This window comes from Monopterus albus, unplaced genomic scaffold (genome assembly GCF_001952655.1).
Source record: "Monopterus albus unplaced genomic scaffold, M_albus_1.0 scaffold211.1, whole genome shotgun sequence".
Classification (NCBI taxonomy): Eukaryota; Metazoa; Chordata; class Actinopteri; order Synbranchiformes; family Synbranchidae; genus Monopterus; species Monopterus albus.
In genome coordinates, this window is record NW_018128091.1 from 428,731 (window position 1) to 452,464 (window position 23,734).

At 40.9% G+C, this 23,734-nt stretch overlaps 2 protein-coding genes across 2 annotated transcripts in view; both read left to right on the forward strand.

Annotated features, from left to right (window-relative positions):
- The window catches only part of ttf2 (transcription termination factor, RNA polymerase II), a 20,413-nt gene extending 2,784 nt beyond the window's left edge, over positions 1–17,629 (forward strand). The window contains 20 exon segments of the mRNA XM_020618934.1: positions 9–14; positions 2,746–2,866; positions 3,249–3,274; positions 3,277–3,421; positions 3,696–3,853; positions 4,501–4,582; positions 5,201–5,326; positions 5,427–5,577; positions 5,968–6,073; positions 6,453–6,637; positions 7,312–7,465; positions 7,648–7,739; positions 8,476–8,561; positions 10,511–10,653; positions 10,771–10,950; positions 13,023–13,081; positions 13,527–13,680; positions 14,104–14,186; positions 16,220–16,294; positions 16,876–17,629. Coding sequence (XP_020474590.1) covers positions 9–14; positions 2,746–2,866; positions 3,249–3,274; positions 3,277–3,421; positions 3,696–3,853; positions 4,501–4,582; positions 5,201–5,326; positions 5,427–5,577; positions 5,968–6,073; positions 6,453–6,637; positions 7,312–7,465; positions 7,648–7,739; positions 8,476–8,561; positions 10,511–10,653; positions 10,771–10,950; positions 13,023–13,081; positions 13,527–13,680; positions 14,104–14,186; positions 16,220–16,294; positions 16,876–17,020 — 2,277 coding nt within the window. The 3' untranslated portion in view covers positions 17,021–17,629.
- A 369-nt stretch (positions 17,630–17,998) lies between these two features.
- mphosph8 (M-phase phosphoprotein 8) overlaps positions 17,999–23,734 on the forward strand; it is a 29,209-nt gene continuing 23,473 nt past the window's right edge. Inside the window, 4 exon segments of the mRNA XM_020618891.1 lie at positions 17,999–18,699; positions 20,951–21,112; positions 21,631–22,298; positions 22,300–22,642. Coding sequence (XP_020474547.1) covers positions 18,598–18,699; positions 20,951–21,112; positions 21,631–22,298; positions 22,300–22,642 — 1,275 coding nt within the window. The 5' untranslated portion in view covers positions 17,999–18,597.

Consider the following 23,734-nt stretch of genomic DNA (forward strand, 5'->3'; position numbering starts at 1 on the left):
TCAAACAGAAAAAGGTGAGTAAAGAATAAAATAGAATAGAATAGACTTTATTGTCATTACATAGCCATGTGCAATGAAATTAGTATGCTCTCGACCAAGACAGTGCAATTAAAGACCATCAAACAAAAAGATATAAAACTGTTACTAAACAGTAAAAACAAGGTGCAAAAGATATAAAAACAATTACTAAACAGTAAAATGCTACAGTGTAAAGTGACAAGTGTATTTAACTTGAGCTTATTATGCTGATTAAATAGTATTGCTGCAGGCATTGTCTTAGCAACTGCTGGCTTTTAGCTGAGCTGTTCTCCATTTGTCATCGGAATCCGTGTTTGTCTGCAGTTATAATGGCCCAGGGGAAGAAGCTGTTTGTGAGTCTGGTGGTATGTGATTTGATTGATCTGTAACGCCGCCTGGAGGGTAATAGATCAAACAGGTGATCGGCTGGATGTGAGGAGTCTGTAGTTATGGTTTTTTAACCTCTTTAGGCAGCGGGATGTGGATATATCCTCCAGGGAGGGCAGGGGGCAGCCAATGATCTTTTGTGCTGTGGAGATCATTCTCAGGAGAGCCTTCCTGTCCTCTGCCGTGGAGCCAGCATGCCACACGCAAACTGTATGTTAGGACACTCTCCACGGACGAGTGATAGAAGGCCAGCAACAGTTTTTTTTTCTCCAGATTGTTTTTCCTGAGGACCCAGAGGAAATGCAGCTGCTGCTGAGCCTTTTTCACGATGGTCCTGGTGTTTGTGCTCCATGAGAGCAGAGACGTGGATGCCCAGGAAATTAAAGGTGGAGACCAACTCCACGCTCTTTCCGTTGATGGAGAGAGGGGCATGGTCTTTCCTACTCTTCCTGAAGTCAATGATGATTTCTTTGGTCTTTTTTGGTGTTTAGTATCAGATTGTTTGTTAAGAACTTCAGAGCCGTACATGTCCTACAAACCCCAATTCCAATGAAGTTGGTACATTGTGTAAAACATAAATAAAAACAGAATACAATGCAAATCCCTTTTGACAAGACATTTAATGTTCAAACTGTTAAACCTTATTGTTTTTTTTTTGTTTGTTTTTTTTAAAAATATTCACTCATTTTGAATTTCATGCCTGCAACACATCCAAAAACAGCTGGAACAGGGGCAACAAAAGACTGGGACAGTTGAGGAATGCTCAAACACCTGTTTGGAACATTCCACAGGTGAACACGTTTATTGGAAACAGGTGAGTGTCATTCATAAGCAAGGATGGGGCACGGTTCACCACTTTGTGAACAGCTGCATGAGCAAATAGTCCAACAGTTTAAGAACAACATTTCTCAATGTGCAATTACAAGGAATTTATGGATTTCATCATGTACAGTCCATAATATCATCAAAAGATTCAGAGAATCCAGAGAAATCTCTGCTCATAAGCAGCAAGGCAGTAAACCAACACATGACCCATGACTTTTGATCCCTCAGGTGGCACTGCATTAAAAACAGACATCATTCTGTGAAGGATATTACCACGTGGGCTCAGGAACAAGTCAGAACACCACTGTTAGTTAACGCAGTTCGTCACAACATCTACAAGTGCAAGTTAAAACTCTACCGTGCAAAGCGAAAGCCGTACATCAACAACACCCAGAAACACCACCGACTTCTCTGGGCCTGAGCTCATCTGAGATGGACTGATGCAAAGTGGCAAAGTGTGCTGTGGTCTGACGAGTCCACATTTCAAATTGTTTTTGGGAATCATGGACGTCGTGCCCTTTGGGCTAAAGAGGAAAAGGACCATCCAGACTGTTATCAGCTCAAAGTCACTGTGATGGTATGGGGGTGTGTTAGTGCCCATGGGTAACCTGCACATCTGTGAAGGCACCATTAATGCTGAAAAGTACATCCAGGTTTGGAGCAAAATATGCTGCCGTCCAAGCGACGTCTTTTTCAGGGACATCCCTGCTTGTTTCAGAAGGACAATGCCAAGGAATTGGAAAGAATTCCACTGACAAAGCTTCAACAGTTAGTGTCCTCAGTTCCCAAACACTTAATAAGTGTTGTTAAAAGGAAAGGTGATGTGACACAGTGGTAAAAATATCCCTGTCCCAGCTCTTTTGGAACGTGTTGCAGGCATCACATTCAAAATGAGTGAATATTTTCAAAAAACAATAAAGTTTATCAGTGTGAACATTAAATATCTTGTCTTTGTGGTGTATTCAATTAAATATGGGTCAAAAAGGATCTGCAAGTCATTGTATTCTGTTTTTATTTACATTTTACACAATGTCCCAACTTCATTGGAATTGGGGTTTGTAGATGAGCCCTGTAATGTTACAGATTAGAGCCTGTTCTATTCAATTTTTGAATCTAATGCCAATGTTATTAAGAATTCTGATCAAGATGTGCTCCTCAAACATATCCTCCACATTTCTTCACTGCAGTGTCTTTGATACTTGTCAGCACATATACTTCAAATGTCTGATAAAGCTAAAGCTAAAATCAGCCAATAACGTCAAATATATTGATGTATTAGTCGCACTTTAGCACAAATCCCTGACAGTCCTGCATCCTCTTTGATCTGATGGAAACTAGGAGTGGTTGTTGCAGCAGCAGCCACATAGAGAATATTTTTTATCACTTTTAATTAAACAAATAAACATCTGGCAGACTATCTGGTACTACTTTTACTTTTATCTTAAATATTACTGATAGATTTGTCCTCATCATCTTACTCACTTTTGTGTTTTTTATTTTTTTGCTTTCATTAAGGCCACTCTGTCTGTGGTGAATGTGGTGGCTCTACCTGATAAAGGGGAGAGGTTGAAGAGTCAGGTTAAGGAGCTGGAGGAAGCACTAGAGTCTCTGAGTCTCACTGCTGCTTCTCAGCCTGGTAACTAACTCATTATCTAGTCAATAAAATATACATAAATAATATGTGTTTTAAAGTTTTCCCTTCATTCCACAGTTTTCAAATCACAGATCATTCTACTCAGTCACTTCAGTCCCTGTTTAATCAGATCATTGTAAATGTCACTTTAGCATGCATCAAACCCAGTTTTTAAATGTAAAACAGAACTGAATTATATCAGTCATTTGTCATGTAAGTAATTGCTTACAATAGATTTTAAAAAGTGATATACCTTGAATAACAAAAAACTATCACCATAAATATGCAGAATTAACTGGAATTACAATGAGGAGAGCAGTATGCATTAAAGTGTGTGTCTAACCATAGCAACTGTATAAATCAACTGTACAAATCACTTTCCCAGAGTCCCAGTGTGAATTTAACAGCAGGAAGTTAGTGGCCAGGTCAACCCATTCAGCAGACAGGGAGGCACTATCCTGCTCCCTTCTCCTCCAGCCCCGGGCCTGTCACAGCACCAGGCCTCCAGTAGCTCCCTGGGGCTCCAGCTGAGCCAGGGATACACCCAGATGTATGGAGGTAGGCTGAGCAGAATTACTTTTGGGACAGTGTCTGGTTTTGTTTCTTATTTTTCAGGACTTGGCTATGTCAGTTTTATTTGAAGCATAAAATTTTAAAAGTTATATGAACAATCTGAAAAACTATTTTGTTTCCACATGTGGCTTTCTCATTTTCCCTTTAGTTTTTTTTTTTTTGTCATTCCATCTATTTTTCTTTGGATATGTTAAATGTTTTGCTCATTTAAATTATCATTCATGCAAATATCCTGATCCGTAGTCCTTCATATTTTCAGTAGACCAACAGGCCCAGACCTTTTATGGTGGAAGGATGACTGAGGACCGTCTCCTGGCAGTGAAAAATGCCACCTGTGAGGCCATCGACCATCTTCACAAATCCCTGGAGTCCTGTCCAGAGTCTGATGCCGAAGCTCCAGACCCCAAGGGCATCAAGGTTACACTCTCCTTCAGTTACATAAGATATTGGACACCACTGAATACATTGTGACAAAAATCGGGATGAAGCATCACATTATTACATTCTGATGGTATGGTTTTCTATTTGACACCCCATCCACATACCTGTGTGTACTTTAGTTTGTGGCTGTTTTTTGCTTCCACCATTTTGGCAGCAGGTAGGGGAAGACCCTGTCCTGATTCAAAATGACAGTGTCTCTGCACACAAAACCAGGCCCAAAGAGAAACGCTTTCCAAGTTTGTCTGGTGTGAACACAGCTCTGACCTCAACCCCATTCAAGCCCTCTGGGATGAAACTGCACCCCAGCTTTGAGCCAGGCTGTAGCAGCCAACATCAGTGTTGGGCCTCACTAATGCTCTTGTGGCTGAATGGGGGCAAATCTCCTAAATCTGGAGGAAAGAAGAGCAGATGCTTGTTATAGTACCAAATTAATATGGGTATAATTGTTGGGTGTCCACACAGTTTTGGTGATAGTTTGATTTAAATAGCAAAAAAAAAAAGTTCTTAACTTTTGCTTAAAATTGTCATGACAGTTAACTATGGAATCACATCCTTTCTGTCTTCTTTTGATTGGTCTATTATGTGACTCTAATAACGCTGTCCTCTCAATAATGGTTGGTAAGGTATCACTCCTGGCTCATCAGAGGAGTGCTTTGGTCTGGCTGCTCTGGAGAGAAACCCAGACACCCTGTGGAGGAATTCTGGGTATGTATGGCAAGCCGTTTTAACATTTAATCACTAGGCTGGATGTGTATTGCAGATATCTGTCAAAAAGGCCATTTCAGATATCCACAATGTAATTCTTCCTGGGATGAAAGACATCACTTTTGCCATTCAGGTGTATTGGGTGTTCAATTTCAGATATTCACAACATTATTTTTGAACATTAGGGATATGCACAATAGAATTTTTACTAGTCTTAATTTCATATATTTAAAATGAAAAGTTCCCGATATAATTTCCTAATATAATTTTGAATATCCAGAATACATTATGACTAGTAAACATGCAATTCCATATATGTACAATTAGAAACAGTAAAATTGCAGATATCCATAAATGTATTGTTGATAACTATCAGTGGTTCATTCAGATTCATTCAACTGTTGATACTTACCACACGTCCCCCTGTCTTCAGTAATCAGAAAACACTTTCTGAAAAGAACTATGGCTATTTTTTAAAATGTAATGTGAATCAAATGTCATTTACCTTCATTGAACAGAACTTCTTTACGAGATGTCAATGAAGCTTGACAATATAATTGTTATTTCTTTGTTTCTTCTTCTTCTTGATCTCCTCACTTTGACTCTTTTTGGACTCAGCGGATGACATGGGTCTGGGCAAAACCCTGACAATGATTTCTCTCATACTGACCCAGAAGTTCAAGGGAAAAGAAGAAGATGAAAAGGAGGAGGAGAAGCAACTCGAGAAATGGATCTCCAAAACTGGTAACTAGAACCCTGTCACTGTTTCAGTTATTATGATAGAATACAGCGTGGTAACAGTGCAGACAGTATTTAAATTACATTATACCTGTTTTTCTTCCAGACTCCAGAATTGTGACATCTAAAGGCACTCTGATCATCTGCCCTGCCTCCCTGATCCACCACTGGAAGAAGGAGATTGAGAGACATGTTAAAAGAGGCAGGCTGACTGTGTACCTGTACCACGGCCCCAGGCGAGAGAAAAGTGCTAGAGTGTAAGGGAACCTTGGACACATTCACACTCCACTTGTCTTGAAATGTTAAAGTTATTAACTACAGGATTTTGGAAAACACTGTATTTTCATCACAATATGATTGACATGAAATGTTGATTGTAAACAGTTGCCCAGTCCTAATTGGCAGTTACTTTCATGGTCTAAAACTGAACTCAGTTCAACTTATAACGCTTAGACAACAGCTTGTGTGAATTTGTATGTGCTGAAGAAGTTTGATCATTATCATACTTGTGTATCAGAATTCTGTGAATAATTATATATAGAGAGACTGTCATGAAGGCATCTGGGATTTTTGGTGGCCTGACATCCTTTCATCTTAGAGGACATTTGAAGTCAGACTGAATAGAGTCTTCTGTCTCTGTTGCTCAGGCTGGCAGGATATGATGTGGTGGTGACCACATACAGTTTGGTCTCTAAGGAGATTCCAGTCCAGAAGGAAGACGCTGAGACACCCAGCACAGATGCTCATGATGTGGTGAGCAACATATGTTCATGATGTAAAGTTTTAACTACAGCACATGTGGTCATGATGTAAAGTTTTAACTACAGCACATGTGGTCATGATGTAAGGTTTTAACTGCAGCACATGTGGTCATGATGTAAAGTTTTAACTGCAGCACATATGGTCATGATGTAAAGTTTTAACTGCAGCACATATGGTCATGATGTAAAGTTTTAACTACAGCACATATGGTCATGATGTAAGGTTTTAACTACAGCAGTAATCAGTTTCTTACAATTTTGCCTGTAAGACGTGAATAAAGACATACTGTGTGGTCCAGAGAACAATAATCATTGGCACTGAAACCGAACAGTGAGACACACACACTTCACTGCTTGTCATGTTTCGTCAGCCTACTTGCTTAAGTCCTCTTCAGCAAGTGGCCTGGGCTCGTGTGATTCTTGATGAAGCCCACAACATCAAAAACCCCAAAGTGCAGACATCCATGGCTGTGTGTCAGCTAAGGGCTCATGCCCGCTGGGCAGTCACTGGTACACCAATCCAGAACAACCTGCTGGACATGTACGCACTGCTGAGGTAAGATGAAAACACAATGAATACAAGAGGTTTAAAAGTCTATGGTAAAATGCTTCCTCTGACTTGTCTGCATGCTGGTCATATAGGATTCTCAACTGGAGGCACTTTATTTCCAGTGAGACTGGTGTGTTTAGCATTTTACTTTAAAACTTTGTGTTTAGCTCTTTTTATTCACCTTAAAGTATTCTGTAGAAAGTTTGAATGATTACAGGAAGTTTTTTTTACTGTGTGATTTATAAATCAGATTTTGTTTATGTAAAATGCACTATAGTGTGTAGTTCACTGTAAAAAAAAAAAAAGTTAAGCAATACTGGAATAAAGTATAAAAGCAGGTTAAAGATGCAAAGAAATGTTCATATAATTTGTCAATTGTCAAAGAAACAACTCAAAAACATTATTGGTGGCAGTAACAAAATGATCAATTGGAGAAAAATGTCTCAACTTGAGAAATATTTGACCCACACTATTAACGCCCTGTAGGCTTATTATGAGTTCATATTTAACAAAGAAATATTGATGAGTGAAATGATTCTTTTCCCTTGATAATGCACTGAAGACTATTTTGTTCCTGAAGTGGTTTTAGAAACCACTACCTTAACTACATCTTCATTACAGTCAGATGGTTATTTGGGCTGAGATTTTCATTCTCCGTCCCATCTCTGTCTGTGTTTCAGGTTTCTACGTTGTTCTCCATTCGATGAGTATAAACTGTGGAAAGCTCAGGTAGATAACTGCTCTACGAGAGGCAGAGAGAGACTCAACATCCTGACAAAGAGTCTGCTGCTCCGACGAACCAAAGACCAACTGGACTCCAAGGGAAAACCACTGGTACAGACACACACTTTGGACTTCTGTCTTTATGGGAATAGTCTGTTGAGTGCACTCATTATGAAGGCCACAGCCTTTTGTCTTTGATTTCATCAGTATCTGCTTGTTATCTAGGTACTAGACTCGAACATCAGGACAAACTCAATCTTGATCATAACTGAAGTGAAATGTTAATGTTTTAGGTGCTTCTTCCTGATCGAACCTGCTTCGTGCATCAACTGAAACTGTCAGTGGATGAGCAGGCTGTCTACGATATGGTCTTTACCCGATCCAGGTAACACAGCAGCTTGTCTTTTCATTTTTAAGTCAAGATCCATCCATACATCCATTTTCTTCCGCTTATCTGAGATCGTGTCGCCATGGCAACAGGTTCAGCAAGGTAGTCCAGATGTCCCTATCAATCAAAAAAATTTTTTATAATTTTCTAGGCTTTTATGTTGTGTTCACTTTGTTGTTGTCTGGCTATTAGGGTGCTAAGGAATTACAAGTAACTGCTTCCTTTCCTTTTCAAGGACAGGAGACAGTACTGTGTTCCTGAGAAGTCCTTCAGGTTAATGAAACGATGGACCAAACAAGGGTTTCATTAATATTTAAAACACAGCACATGATTTGGATGTTTAGAAATAAACAGTTATGCAGTTCAGATTCTCTTAGTAATGTTTGCCTTTTCCTGACTATGTTAGCTATTTTAAGGACATTTTCCTTACTTCAGGCTGTTTGTATGTAATGCCATGGAAGACTGGCTAGGAGAGAAAAAAGGGAAATAACTTTTCCACATTTACCTCTAATCACTGTGGCCCTCACTTCTTTAGGCCAGCTGGCTACATCTAAGCTGGGAAAGAATTACTTTGCAACTTTAATCCACACTGGTTTTCATCAAGGACACTTATGGCATGTCCTTGATAAATATGTGTAACTGCATAAAAACAGCTTGAGATGCAGTTAAGTCTTCTTAGACACAAGAAAAATATAAAATGACATTTGAATGATGATTTGCTCTTTTCCTCTAGATCTACTCTGCAGAACTACCTGAAGAAACATGAAGAAAAAGATGTGAACCGGGGAAATGCTTCCAGTTCCAATCCCTTTGACAAAGGTGTGATACCATAGTCCTGAACAGGCATTATGTTGTAAATACTCTCCCAGCTATTGTGACAGGTGTGACTGTGATATGGATTTATATTTGTGTCTCAATGAGATGACACCGTTTGATACTTTGAAGTGCTATTATGTTTTCTGGTTGTCTGTCTGTCTGTCACTACGTCCTATTCTTGTGAATGCAATATGTCAGAAACACCTTGAGGGAATTTCTTCAAATTTGGCGTGTGTGTGTTTATTAATAACTCATGGTGTGGCGATATACGGACTGTTTATAAGCACTGTTTCCCAGACGTTTAGTTTTTATTGTTGAAATACCGGCCCTACTATCTAGCCAGAGAGCATAGTGCTGTGTTTTTAGCTGCTGTGTACATTAGCCCAAGAGCTAATCCCTCTGCGGCTCTCAGCAAACTTTATGATACCATCAACGCGCTAGAGACAGCTCACCCCGATGCTGTATTTATCGCTGTGACTTTAACCAGTGCAATTTAAAGACTGTACTCCCCAAATATTACCAACATGTGAACACTCCCACTCGGGGCAAGAACACTCTGGATCATGTTTACAGTAACATACATGGTGCATACAGGGCTGCACCCCGCCCCCACCTTGGACGCTCGGACCACATTTCTTTGTTCCTGTATCCAGCTTACAGACAAAGACTGAAACAAACAAACCCTGTCACCAAACAAATTAAACTCTGGACCCCTGACAACATTGTGCCCACCATACAAGTCAGGAGGTTCCCCAACCAGAAACCCTGGATAAACAGTCAGGTACGCCACATGCTGCGTGCTCGCTATCATGCATTCAGATCAGGTGATAAGACGAAGTACAAAGCTGCAAAGTACAGACTGAGGAAAGCCATCACAGTGGCCAAGAGGCAGTACAGAGAGAAGCTGAATGGCTTTTATTCTACTGCTGACTCCAGACGGATGTGGCAAGGCCTGCAGCACATCACAGACTACAGGACCAACACCAGCATCATCAGCTCCACAGACAGCCTGCCGGATGACCTCAACACCTTCTACACCCGCTTTGAGACCTCCAGCCACAGCACAGAGAGGAGGCACACACACACCACCCAGCCCCCCACCTCCCCTCCAATAACTACCTCACCAGGCCAGGTACACACAGTCCTGAGGAAGATCAACCCCCGCAAAGGAGCAGGACCAGACAACATCCCTGGGAGGGCTCTCAGGGCATGTACCAGTGAGCTGGCTAATGTTCTCACCACCATCTTCAACCTCTCCCTCAGCCAGAGCATCGTCCCCACCTGCTTTAAGACCACAACCATCGTCCCCCTTCCCAAGAAAAGTCCGGTCACCTGCCTGAACGACTACAGGCCAGTGGGACTCACCCCAATCATTATGAAGTGTTTTGAGAGAGTGGTGCTGGCCCACATTCAGAGCAGTATACCGGACACCCTGGACCCCCTGCAGTATGCCTACCAGCCCAACAAGGCCACCTGTTTTACTTATTTATCTACTTTATATTTCATTTGTATTTTTGTGGCATTCATGTGGACAGCAAAGTAAGATGTACAGGGAAACACATTTCCTAACTGTGCATATGACAAACACTTTGACCTTGACAAGTGCTCACTTGAATTCAAGGATGGACTGATTAGATTTTGGTAGTCAAAGGTCAGTGACCTCACATCTGTCCCATTTCCATGAATTTGACTGGTTAGTGGAGGCACAGAACTGCAATGCGGTAATTCTAGTTTGTATATACTATAATGTTGTTGTCTTTTAAAATGTTTTTAGAAAGCTGCTGTGTGTAAAATGACGTGTAGATAAGTTAAAAAAAAAGGTAATGAGAATTTTCCACTTGGGCTAATTCAAGCCTGACAATATTCCCTTGTACATGAAACTTGGTTAATAATCAGTGATGCTATTTCTAATGAAGGTGCATTGAAAGTGTATGTCTGTCTTCTCCCTCCAGTGGCCCAAGAGTTTGGTATATCCCATGCTCATCCAGCTGTGTCAGGCTCCCAGCAATCCCAGCAGGCTTCCAGCACCGTCCACATCCTGTCCCTGTTGCTGCGTCTACGACAGTGCTGCTGTCACCTGTCCCTCCTTAAGAAGGCACATATACACACACTCTGCTGCTCTGCTAAGGCTTTCTGTCCTTCTTTGAAAAAGACCAACTGTAATGCACATAAACATTTATTTCCTTCTTTCTGCCTTCCCCTCTCTGCTCAGACTCTTGACTCGTCAGAGCTGCAGGGTGATGGGATTGTCTTGTCTCTAGAGGAGCAGCTTAACGCTCTGTCGCTCTCCTCCAGTGCCTCATCATCAGACCCCGATGCCAAAGACACTGTGAGCCTTAATGGCACTCGCTTCCCCTCACATCTGTTTGAAGACACCACTGAGAGCACCAAGGTGGGCAGCTGTGCTCAGCACAAAACACTTAGCTCAGGAATGTGATGATTTGCTTTGTAGGCAATTTTATATTTGCTGTAACAAGATAACTAGTCCTCTCTATCCACATTGTGTTTAACTTGAAGGCACCAACACCAAAGGAGCAAGGGACTTGTCCGTTAAGCCCCTTTGCCACTGCCTGGTACAGGCTCACTCAACCTGCCTTATTTGTTTTTCAATCAGTCAAATGTTGGGGATAGTACCTGGTGCTACTTTTGGTATCACCTCCTTTGAGGTTCCAAGTGAGCTGAGGCAATCCCACATGGTGATGTGTAAACCCTGCAGGCTACCGATTGGTCAGAAAAATGTATAATTTGTCATTACTATCTTCTTGCCACAGATGAACCCAGATGTTTACATGTGATGACACCAGTCACTCGTTCTTCATTCATTCATAATGGTAGCTGCCACTTCTCTCTCACAAGTGTTATAGAGGGCAAAATTTATGTTGACAGATAATATATAATATAACTGTTATATTACGAGAACTACCAAATTGTATATCTGATCAGATAGCCCATAGGTTACTGAATGTGATAATATGAGAACAATGGCTACAGCTATTCCTGCCAAGTAGAACTAGTTAGCTAGCACGTTAGCGGGTCATCACATAATAATAAGGATAAGGATAATCACCTTTATTTAGCCAAGTATGTTACACACACACACACAAAGAATTTGTTTCTGGTACAGAACCCGAGGCAGCCAACTCGCACCGATGGCTCTAACCATCGGGGGCAACTTGGGGGTTCAGTGTCTTGCCCAGGGACACTTTGACGTGTAGACTGCAGGCACTGTGATTCAAACCTCCAACCCTCCGGTTGGGAGATGACTGACCCACAGTCGCCCAATCTCCAAAAACATCTGAGCAAATTTGTAACTGGAATTACTTGGATGGATTGACCACATATTTAAAAACTATATGGTTACTTTTTCACCTGGAAAAACTATCAAAACTTAATAAAATGGCATAATAACAGTCCTAGGATGAAAATTATAACAGCTTTGAGCCTGCCCTGCCACCACCCTGAGCCAGTGACTTCATGGCAGTTTCATGTGGTCAGCCAGCTACATTGAGGGGGGACTAGCTGTAGTGGAAACAAAGCACTTGGTACCAAAAGAAAATTAAGCCAGTATCAGGTGGTGTCAAAGTGGCTTTAGAACAAAAGTTCTATCTCTGTTGTTGTAGTTCCTAGTAATGTCCAGTGGGGGTCAGTAAAGGACAAGGGCTATTTAAAGGGATTGAATGCCATCAGCTTTAGCCTTTCTCTGTTCACGTTTGAATGAGAGAAAGCAGTTAGTGGGGAGAGTCGACCACTCACATGGGTTTTACGGAGGCAGCTTCAGCTGTAATTGAAGATGAACATGCCTCAGAGGATGTGGCATAAAAGAAGATTTCTGCTAGTCCTCTCATTCTCCAAGAGAAACTACAATACAATGCAGCGTGTGGCCATGCTGCCACACTACTTTATGCCAGAGGAAATGTTAAATGATTTAGAAAATATCACAACACTACCTTAAACAGTTTACACTGAAAAAGGCAGTAAAATGAACATGTTAAATATTCAGGCTCATATGTAACACACTGTGGCTTAGGAGGTAGAGCGGGTCGTCCCCTAACCAGAAGTTGGTGGGTCGATTCCTGGCTTCTCCAGTCCTCATGTCAAAGTGTCCTTGAGCAAGACACTGAACCCCAAGTTGTTCCTGGTGATATTGCTGGTGTGTTCGTGTGCTCGGGGAGTGCAAATGGGTGAATGGGCAAATAGTGTGAAAGCACTTTGAGTGTGCTGCAGTGTATAAAAAAAGCACTATACAAATATGAGACCATTTACTTCCTTAGTGTGTACCTGAACACATCTGTGTTTTTATTTCCCATGTTGCATTCATTCCCACTGAGAGTACCTTGAACTTGAAATATAAAACCACCTGAGCAGTGATAGTAACGACCAGGAATGCACCCACAAAACAAGGGACACTATGGTGCAAATGTGACAATGGCCAGTAGAACTAGTTCTTCTGTTTCTATTTTCCAGATTTCTGCCATCTTCTCTGAGCTGGAGGCAATCAGACAGAAGAGTAATGATCAGAAAAGGTAAAACATTAAGTCTCACTATTACCTCAGACTCAGACGACAGGCCCTTATATTCAAAGGTTTTTTTTACTCTTTCAGCAAATATTCAACACATCTTTCATAGATGAAAACATTTTCCAAATAAAGTAACAGTCTAGCTGACAAACCAGTCTCACCACAAGATCCACTCTGTAGCTGTTCTAGAGCGCTCGACAGTGTCATACAATGTTCCCCAGCAGGTGGAGTCACCCAGTTTTCATGGAAATGCTGATGTTCAAATACTCATTATCACTTTAAGGGCTTTTTATGTCATGAGGCAGATAGGGTAACACACCGTGATCTTTGAAAAGACTATGCATTAATTTAATTACCAACATCTGTAAGTTGTTACTGCAGTTGATCCAAGAGAATTAATAAATCTTACCATCATATATGTAATCCCCATGGTATCTCTGGGCTTGTGTAGTGTGATTGTGTCCCAGTGGACCAGCATGCTCCGCATTGTTGCAGTTCATCTGAAGCTGATGGGCCTGAGCTATGGAGTTATCGATGGGACTGTCAACCCCAAACGTCGCATGGACCTGGTGGAAGAATTTAACACTAACCTTAAAGGCCCACAGGTCAGTCTTATCCTAAAACTCAGCACCAAATTAAAACTCATTAAAACTAGAACTTACTACTACAAAATATTAACAGGTTTTTAATAGATGTAAACACTAAACAGCAATCCAAACTTTGAATATTTTGTGATGCTGTTAAAGATTTGTTCTTAAACACTGGAGTCAGTTGTCACTCACAGCAAATGTGAATTTTTCTTTTTCATGATTAGAGCAAGCGCTTGAATTATGTACTGTTTGAATTTAGCTCTCATTTATATGGTCTCTAAGCACAATGTGTCAAAACATTTAAATATGTAGTTATTGAAGGAGGTTTTCGGGCTGCCTGCTTATAAGCCATTTTCATATCTAAATGCACTGGACTTCTAGCATATTGTGAGTAAATATATATATTTATTGCTTTATATTTCTGGCTCTGTGCCAAAGGTGATGCTGGTTTCTCTTTGTGCTGGAGGAGTCGGACTCAATCTCACTGGTGGAAATCACCTCTTCCTCATTGACATGCACTGGTGAGACACACACACACAGGCATACAGAAAACCAGAGCAGTGTTCATTGTTGGTGCTTGCTTCATTTTCCTGAAGTAGCCATTTGTACACACAGTGTCTTTAGTTTGAGTTATTATTGAATCCTTATATGCTTTTGTTTTCAAAGTGCCTTAACGTCTTCTCACTGCTTTTATTTGACCTGAACTTCACTTGAAAATCACTTGAAGCACTGGAAACAATTTTTCTACATCAAGTGATGCTTTACCTGTTTTTAGTGCTTTCAGTTCAAGTGAAACTTGAAATCCTTCCAGCACTTACACTTCAATTGTCTCTTCAGCCCCGTCCAGTGCTTCAGGTTCAGTTGTTATTCCCACAGAACATTCAAGAATGAGCATTAAAATATGTGACTTCTAAAATACATTTCTTTAAGAAGTGAAAAGGTCTTCTTGTTCCCAAACAAATATGTGCACTTATATATATGCACACAGTCAGTAGATAAAATAATAATAGTACTATATGGTGCTGTTTTGTAGTAAATTGTAATGCTACTAATGAAGTACCGTGGGGCAAATAAGTATTTGATACACTGCCGATTTTTCAAGTTTCCCCACTTACAAAGAATGGACAGATCTGTCATTTTCATCGTAGGTACACCTCAACTGTGAGACAGAATCTTAAAAAAAATTCTAGAAAATCACTTTTTTAAATAATTTATTTCCATTTTATTGCATGAAATAAGTATTTGATCACCTACCAACCAGCAAGAATTCTGGCTCTCACAGACCTGTTAGTTTGTCTTTAAGAAGCCCTCCTGTCCTCCACTCATTGCCTGTATTATAACTGCACATGTTCGAACTCGTTACCTGTATAAAAGACACCTGTCCACACAGTCTATCAGACTCCAACGTCTCCACTATGGGCAAGACCAAAGAGCTGTCTAAGGACACTAGGGACAAAATTGTAGACCTGCACAAGGCTGGGATGGGCTACAGGACAACAGGCAAACAGCTTGGTGAGAAGGCAACGACTGTTGGTGCAATTATTAGAAAATGGAAGAAATTCAAGATGACTGTCAATCTCCCTCGGACTGGGGCTCCATGCAAGATCTCGCCTCGTGGAGTATCAGTGATCCTGAGAAAGGTGAGGGATCAGCCTAGAACTACACGGGAGGACCTGGTCAATGACCTGAAGAGAGCTGGGACCGCAGTCTCCACGGTTACCATTAGTAACACACTACACCGTCATGGGTTAAAATCCTGCAGCGCACGCCAAGTCCCTCTGCTCAAGCCAGCACATGTCCAGGCCCGTCTGAAGTCTGCCAAAGACCATCTGGATGATCTAGAGGAGGCATGGGAGAAGGTCATGTGGTCAGATGAGACCAAAATAGAACTTTTTGGTATAAACTCCACTCGCCATGTTTGGAGGACGAAGAAGGATGAGTACAATCCCAAGAACACCATCCCAACCATGAAGCATGGGGGTGGAAACATCATGCTTTGGGGGTGCTTTTCTGCAACGGGGACAGGACGACTGCACCGTATTGAGGAAAGGATGGATGGGGCCATGTATCGCGAGATTTTGGGCAACAACCTCCTTCCCTCAGTAAGAGCATTGAAGATGGGTCGTGGCTGGGTCTTCCAGCATGACAATGACCCCAAACACACAGCCAGGGCAACTAAGGAGTGGCTCTGTAAGAAGCATTTCAAGGTCCTGGAGTGGCCTAGCCAGTCTCCAGACCTGAACCCAATAGAAAATCTATGGAGGGAGCTGAAACTCCATGTTGCCCAGCGACAGCCCCAAAACCTGAAAGATCTGGAGAAGACCTGTATGGAGGAGTGGGCCAAAATCCCTGCTGCAGTGTGTGAAGAGCTGGTCAAGAACTACAGGAAACGTCTGACCTCTGTAATTGTAAACAAAAGGTTTTAGTACCAAATATAAAGTTCTATTTTTCTATTGTATCAAATACTTATTTGCCCCACTGTAAGACAATCTTGGATGTGCTCAATATAACAGTAGTTAAGTTTTTCACTTCTGACTGCTGAATATTCTGACAGGAACCCAGCCTTAGAAGATCAGGCCTGTGACCGTATCTACAGGGTTGGACAAAGTAAAAATGTCACCATCCACAGGTAGGTAGCTAAATCAGCAGGACATTTGGTGTGTGTGTGTGTGTGTGTGTGTGTGTGTGTGTGTGTGTTGTTTTTCTATACTTGTGGGGGCCCAAAACCAGGAGCTCCCTAACACTGTGGGGACATGCCTTCCTCATGGGTACTGGATGCTGTTAACCACAAAGTAAATTGTTGAACTTCTGGGGGCCTATTTCATTTAAGATTAGGGTAAGCCTCCAGGAAACTAATGCAAGTCACTGTGAGGACCTGCTATGTGACAAAAGTGTGTGTGTGTGTGTGTGGGTAAGACAACAATACTGAAATACAGTTAACGTTGCCTAAAACGAAAATCAAATTCAAATGTCCATGTCATAGAGGCAGGACAAACCAATCTGTTGATTCACAGAAAAACATTTAGGATAGTTCTGAGTGAAATGGTTAATAAATAACTGCTATAGAAACTTTACCAAATTTGATTTGTATGCATCTTCATTCTTAGTTCATGTTACTGGAGGCTGTGGTTTGCCATGTTTTACATTTGTGTATGATAATTTGGTGTATGTGTGTTGAACAGTTTTGTTTTTGTTTGTATGTGTTTCCAGGTTTGTGTGTGAAAACACAGTGGAGGAGAAGATTTCCATACTACAGTTGAAGAAGAAGGAGCTGGCCCAGAACGTGCTGTCAGGAACAGAATACGCCCTCACCAAACTCTCCCTGGCTGATCTCAAAATCATTTTTGGTGTCTGAGGATGTGGTACCACACTGTAAAACCCAAAGCTACAGCACCACTCAGCTGCTCATACACAACTTCAAAATGCAGGGTAATCTGAAAAGCCTTGAAATAGCCTAATAAGTTAAATACATCTAAGAGTTTATTTTCTACCGTGTAATGAGAGGTTTCTTTGTGCTGCCTGACCTTTTTTCACTTTTAATCAAGTAGTGTTTTTTCATCTGCATCCCAGCAGCTTTACAAAATGTTATTGGACTTAATGTACCTTAACATTGTTCCAAGTTTTCCTTTTCTATTAACTGTTTATAATTTCTGAACTGCCGTTAGCTGTGACCACTCGGACATATTCTGTTTAACATGTTTATTTTAAGTTGATCTGTAACTTCATACATCCAGATCTGTTGTTCTAGTGGTGATGTTGGTACTTGATGGTCATTAGTTCTTCTTAAGAGCCACATGAAGCTGGTCATAAAGAGGAAATCTTAAATTATTCTTTTGCTGTTGAGCACTAGAGAAGCAGCAACTGCAGCACTGTTGTGGAGTTGTACTAAACTGTTACTAACTATTGTTGTATACATTTTGATATGTTAAAATAAATTCACCTGATCATATGTAATGTGAGTGCTTTTTGTATTGGGTCCATTGCATAGTAAACAAATGATTTATCTGTTCAGTGTTAGGAAATTAAATCATGATACACTACAATTTGCTCTCTTTTTTAAATTTGAGGATTTGTTGAAACTGCCAGCACTAGCCAATGCTGCCACGTTTAATTCATACGAGTTCAAATTATGCATTTCCTTATATTTGAATATGTTGAGATATATTTTAAATGCGCTGTATTTCTTTTTCTGTTAAGTCGTTTGTCACATCTGTATAAAAAACTGATGATTTTAAGTTTTGTGTGTTTAAACAGTACAGTAGCCTATGTGTGACGTGTACGTTACTAATGTAGGCCTACCCCTTGACTTGCCCTGATGGTCCGTCTTATGGTTTTGTGTCCACCATGTTTTCATTGCTCCCAAATGTTTGCCCGTAAAATCCAGGCTGCCTTTAGGAAACACCGGAATTTTAGAGTTCAACGTTTGAAAAGACAAATTCGAGTGGGAATAGAAGCAACACGTCGGAAGATGGTTGTCGTTTTTAAAGGCCATGCAGGCAAGACGCTTCTTCAGGCGAAACTTATCAAAAAGACACAAAACCCATGTTAGACACAGATGGTTTGAGGATTTTATCAGTATTTACCGCATATAAATGCTTAGTATCGCGTGTTTATGCGTTCTTTCACCTACAACTATTAATGCTGCGTTTCCCCGGGCACAAATCTTTTTTTCCGGCGTATACGCTTTGACAAAAACAATGTGGAATAAGTGGGTGTCATAAATGCAATTTAGAACGAGTAGATTCTGAGATTTGGAGCAGTGTTTGAATGCAGCGTCGTAAGAGCAGGCGGTAACTGGTCTGCGCTCGATACAACCCTAAACTGCAGACCTCGACAGGTACGCTACCTCCTCTGTATACTCAGCCAGCGCGGCCTCTACGAGTGCTGGATCAAAAATAGTTAAATAGTAGCAAACCAGCATCGACCGCAGCCATGGCGGCTGAGACCGAAAAGGTAGAGCCGGCGGACAGCGAACAAGACGAAGAAGAAGATGTATACGAAGTGGAGAGGATCATTGACATGCGGGTGGAAGAGGTAATGTTAGCTAAATGCTAAAGGAGCCGTCTGGCTAACTTGGCCTTTCACTCCACTCTCACGACGCCTACCAACAGCGATGCCCGCACACTTTCTGTCAATACAACGTTGATTATACTGTATTTTGGATGCATTTTGATGCATACAACTGTTCTTTTGTCACTTAGCCATACGTGATTACTCTTTTGTCGTGGCTCACTGCTTGTCCATACATATCACCGTTTTTCTTCACAACTTCTCCCATGATGTCCGCTCGCCTCTTCCCTGATGAGGCCAAGGACGGTTGCTTTGCAAGCTTGCAAATTTTTCATCATGCTTGCTTTTGCCCGTTGCTATAGCTTGATCAGACCGGCAATAACGCTGGCCTCGTTGGCCATAAAACAGATTGCATGGTAAACACGGCCAGTTAACGTTATCCCCAATGCGGGTTTGCTATCACCTGCTAATGTTACGTTATCATCTTTAGCATAATTTTAGCATCAGCTAACCTGTTGTACACTTTTCTGCACATTTACATGACAATTGTTAACTAAGGCCAGAATTGAGCCCTTTATTTCCACTTATACTAGCATTTTCCTTAAATTACGTTGTCTTTATAAGATCACAGTAATGTAAACTACTACTAACGTTTTAATCCGCTACTTTATTTTACTTCTTACTACTACATTTCAAGGTTCAAGGGAAAATCTAACATGTTGGATAAGTATGTTACAACATTCACTAAAGTAATATTTATTTGAATAAATACAAATAAATATAGTCCCTACTTGTCCTAAGTATTAGCTCTTTACTTTATATCAAGACTGTCTAAACACCGACAGATCAAAACCACATGAAATTAAGCTATATTGAAATTTTATTAACAGATTGAAATCAGTACTAAGACTATATGTTTCCACCTTGCTGATAATTGTGGGTGATAACACTGTTAACAACAGCTTCTTTCTAACTGCTGGGTTTTTAATTTAGGTATTTTGTACACTAGTTGTGATCCCTACCATTTTGTGTAGAGTTGTTCTTTATCAAAAGATGGTGCAACATTTTCACATTTAAACATTAACTAGCCCTTGATGTGAGTGATTATGGGCAGAGAGCTTTTGTGTGTATTAGGGATGCTGTTGTTTGAACTTCGTCCACCACTGAGTTTTGGTGGGGAGAAACAGAAAGGAGAGGGCACAAGTCAATGTTGTGCAAGGCTGTATCCAACTGAACAAATCTCTATTGATTTTCCTGTAAAAATCAGAACTGTAACTTTCCACAGCTGACGAGTAAGTTATTTTTAAAACAGCCGCCTAATGCAAATGCATGTCAAAACATTGAATCGATTAATATCTAAAGTCAGACCTAAGCCGGATGTAATCATTGTGACAACTGCACTATGGGCTTTATTATAGAAAGTCTCTTCTGTTGGTGCTTGTTGTGTCACGGTTGTAGTTATTCCTGTTTTTGTTTCTGTACAAACATGGAACATAAAGATTTATTAACTAGACTGTGTGCAGTTGTTGCCTAGATAGCCACATTCAATTGGTTGTATGACATCTCATCTTTAAGCCCATAAACGTTATTTAAATTAAATACCTTGATTCTATTATGTGTGATTTCATATCAGCCCAAACTGCAGGACTCATTCACAGCAATTAGTTTTGTGTGGGTTTTTACTTTTTTCAGATTTAGACCAAGTATTTGTGAAAAGCCACAATAACTCAAGGCTTCCTCTGATTTCTTTACAGTAAAAGCCGTGTCATTTCACCATTCTTTTCTCCAACATTGTTTCACCCTCCTTATGTCTGTGCTTAATCTTATGAACTCTATTTTATGGTCTTAAACAAAATGGCTCAGTCTCGGCTGTTGTGGAAATCAAGCTGATATAGACATGCTGTGTCTATCTTCAGTGTGCAGATGTTGATGTTGCCTTGCAGCTGTTCTACATGTGGATGTTTACATTTTTACAGCCATTTGCTACTGCAGCTTGTTGTCCCCAGTAAACTCTTGTAATTTTGTAGATGGTATCATCTGCAATGAACACAGCCAATGAATCAAAGAAAATAGTCCACAATTCAAAATGCTATAATTAATCATTTTATTTGTCATTGTTTGCATGCTGCTACACACCATCTGGACATTTTGCATTGCTCTACGTATTGTTTTGGCTGTTTAAACAGTCGGTACTAATTCTGACAGATACTAGCCACTGTGTCCTGCTAGCCTGGTAGTGATGCTTGAGCTTCATATCCACTGTCTCTGTTTTCAGGGCGAAGTGCTCTACAGAGTTCGCTGGAAGAATTACTGCTCTGATGATGACACGTGGGAGCCAGAGGCCCATTTAGAGGACTGTGGCGAAGTCCTCTTAGCTTTCAAGAAATCCTTAGCTGATGCTAAAATCAGGAAAGAAGCTGAAACCAAGAAGAGTGTGGTAAGTCAGGCATACAGAATACTACTGATACTGTATTCACCAAAGCAAAGCAACATTCACACTTGATCACAGATGAATAAAAACACAGTGTAAAAATAGGAGTGAGCTATAGATTGTTTACATCCTTAAGTGCAGTACATACAAGATTGTAGTCCAAAATAAATCATCTGTAGATTTTTACAGATTTACTGAAAAAGATGTTGTTTATTTTGCTAGTGGTTGGAATGAGCAAGCTTTACAGATTCTAAATGAATTACCTCAGTGATAACGCTTTACCTTGTGAGGTTATTACAAAATATCACAGTCATTGCGTCTTTGGATAGGAATAAAATCAATAATTTGGAATTCCTATTGAAACTGCTGAGATTTAAGTAATTCAGTCTATAGTGGTCAGTGTTCTCTGCCCTGAATTATGACTGATGCAATATTTTGTTTCCACAGAGAATTAAGATAAGCTAGAAAGCCAAAACAATATCTAAACTTAAAATGTAACTTTGCCTGTCCCATTCTCCTTTTAGAAACTGCTGCCAACAAAGAGTGATGTCTTTGATGCTGACTCAGAGAGTGACAGCGAGAAAGACCGTCCAACTGAGCCACCCATAAAGAAGAAGAAAAAGAAAAAGATCCAGGAAGTAGAAGAGGAACCACCTCCAAAGGACAAAAAGAAGAAGAAGAAAAAAGACAAACGGAAGGATGACATCAGGCCTCTACCTGCACCAGAGACAGATGATGAAGAAGAAGAAGAGGAAGAGAGAGCCCTGACTTCACCCTCTCCTCCCAAGGAGAAAAAGACTGAATCCAAAAAGCGACTGGTTGACTCTGAAGATGAGGATGACGAGCCTCTTCCCTCCAAAAAACACAAGAAGGAAAAGGGAAAAGATGGAGGAAAGCATAAGAAAGAGAAGGGAGAAGAAGGGAAGAAAAAGAAGGGGAAGAAGGAACGAAAGATTGAAACCTCTGACGATGAGGCCACAGCACCTCTGGAGGATGACCTGAGTGAAAGCCTGTCAGAGTTTCACACAGATGATACTACATTTACAGAGACTGTAACAAAGTTGGCTGAAAAGGCACGTTTGGATGACAAGTTCAAACAAAAGAAAGGGAAGTGGGAAGTAAAGCTGCTAGGCATTAAGGACCTTGTCCATGACAAAAAGGGCAAAAGGTCAGATGCCACCCAGAAAGAGAGCAGCCTCTAAGGAGGAGGCTGCCCCACACTCAGACTCCAGTGATAGCTCAACCTTACATAAGAAGGCTAAGAGTAAAGGCCAGGAGGGCACCTCAGCACCACCCAAAGTTCCGTCTTCCTCCACATCCTCATCATCCTCCTCATCCTCCATCACAGCAGCTAGCAGCACCAAGGCTAAAGAGGAGGAAGTGGCTAAAGATGAGGTATTGGGACAGAAGGATGCTACAGGCTCCACCAACCTGTTTGAGAAGTTCCTATTAAACTGTGAGGCCAAGGACCGTGCCCCCCGCAGGCAGCCAGTTCATCAGCCCCCTGCAGAAAAGAGCATCAGCAAACCCACTAAGGTACAATATTAGTGATACGGTGTGTATATTTCTATTATTAAGATTTGTGTATGGTAACTTGAGGCTGCATATTCCACTTTTTTGTAAGTGGAGATGTATACAGACAAGTTTTTAGGCATCTGAAAAGTCGGTCTCTATTGTTTAGAAAATTAAAAAAAACATTGCAAACTTACTACAGCAGACATCATCCATCCATCCATTATCTATACCGCTTATTCCTGAATAGGGTCATGGGGGGCCTGGAGCCAATCCCAGCTGATATTGGGCGAGAGGTGGGATAACACCCTGAATAGGTCTCCAGTCTATCACAGGGCTGACATGTGGACAAACAACCACACATACTCACACACACTCACTCCTATGGGCAATTTAGAGTCACCAATCAACCTAAGCTGCATGTATTTGGACTGTGGGAGGAAGCTGGAGTACCGGGAGAGAACCCACGTATGCACAGGGAGAACATGCAAACTCCACATAGAAAGGCGCCAGGTTGGCCAAGGCTTGACCCCGGAACCTTCTTGCTGTGAGGCAACAGTGCTAACCGTCATGTTCTTGTCTCATATGTGTGACAGTTCTTGGGATTGCTGGAGTTGTGTACAGATGCAGAATATACAAACGGTGACAGTGATCAGTGTCGTTGTTACATGGCTGTCCTCTGTGTCCACGTGGAAAAATATTTAGTTTGCATAATTATGTGCTTCTTTATCTTCAGCAGACCCACTACCTTTTTACCCCAGAACAGAATGTACCTGCTAAACAACATAGCTGTAATATGTAATAACATGTAATAATATGCATTGTCCATGCAAACTTTCATAGACCTCCTGGTAAAAGCACAGAAAATGTTTAACCATTACTGAAAATCAGTTGCCTCTTTGATTGGCCAAAAGCATTCACTGCAGAGAGGACATTCACCTGGCTCAGGTTGAAGTCATAGGGGAACACCTGAAGAAATACTTAAAGGCAGTTTGCACCAGACACACAAGTCAGCACATGACCACCGCATTGACATGTTAATTCTTCACAGTAACAAATGCCTGTGTCAAATGATGAACATCTTTTCTTAGTTAACATTAATATCCATCCATCCAT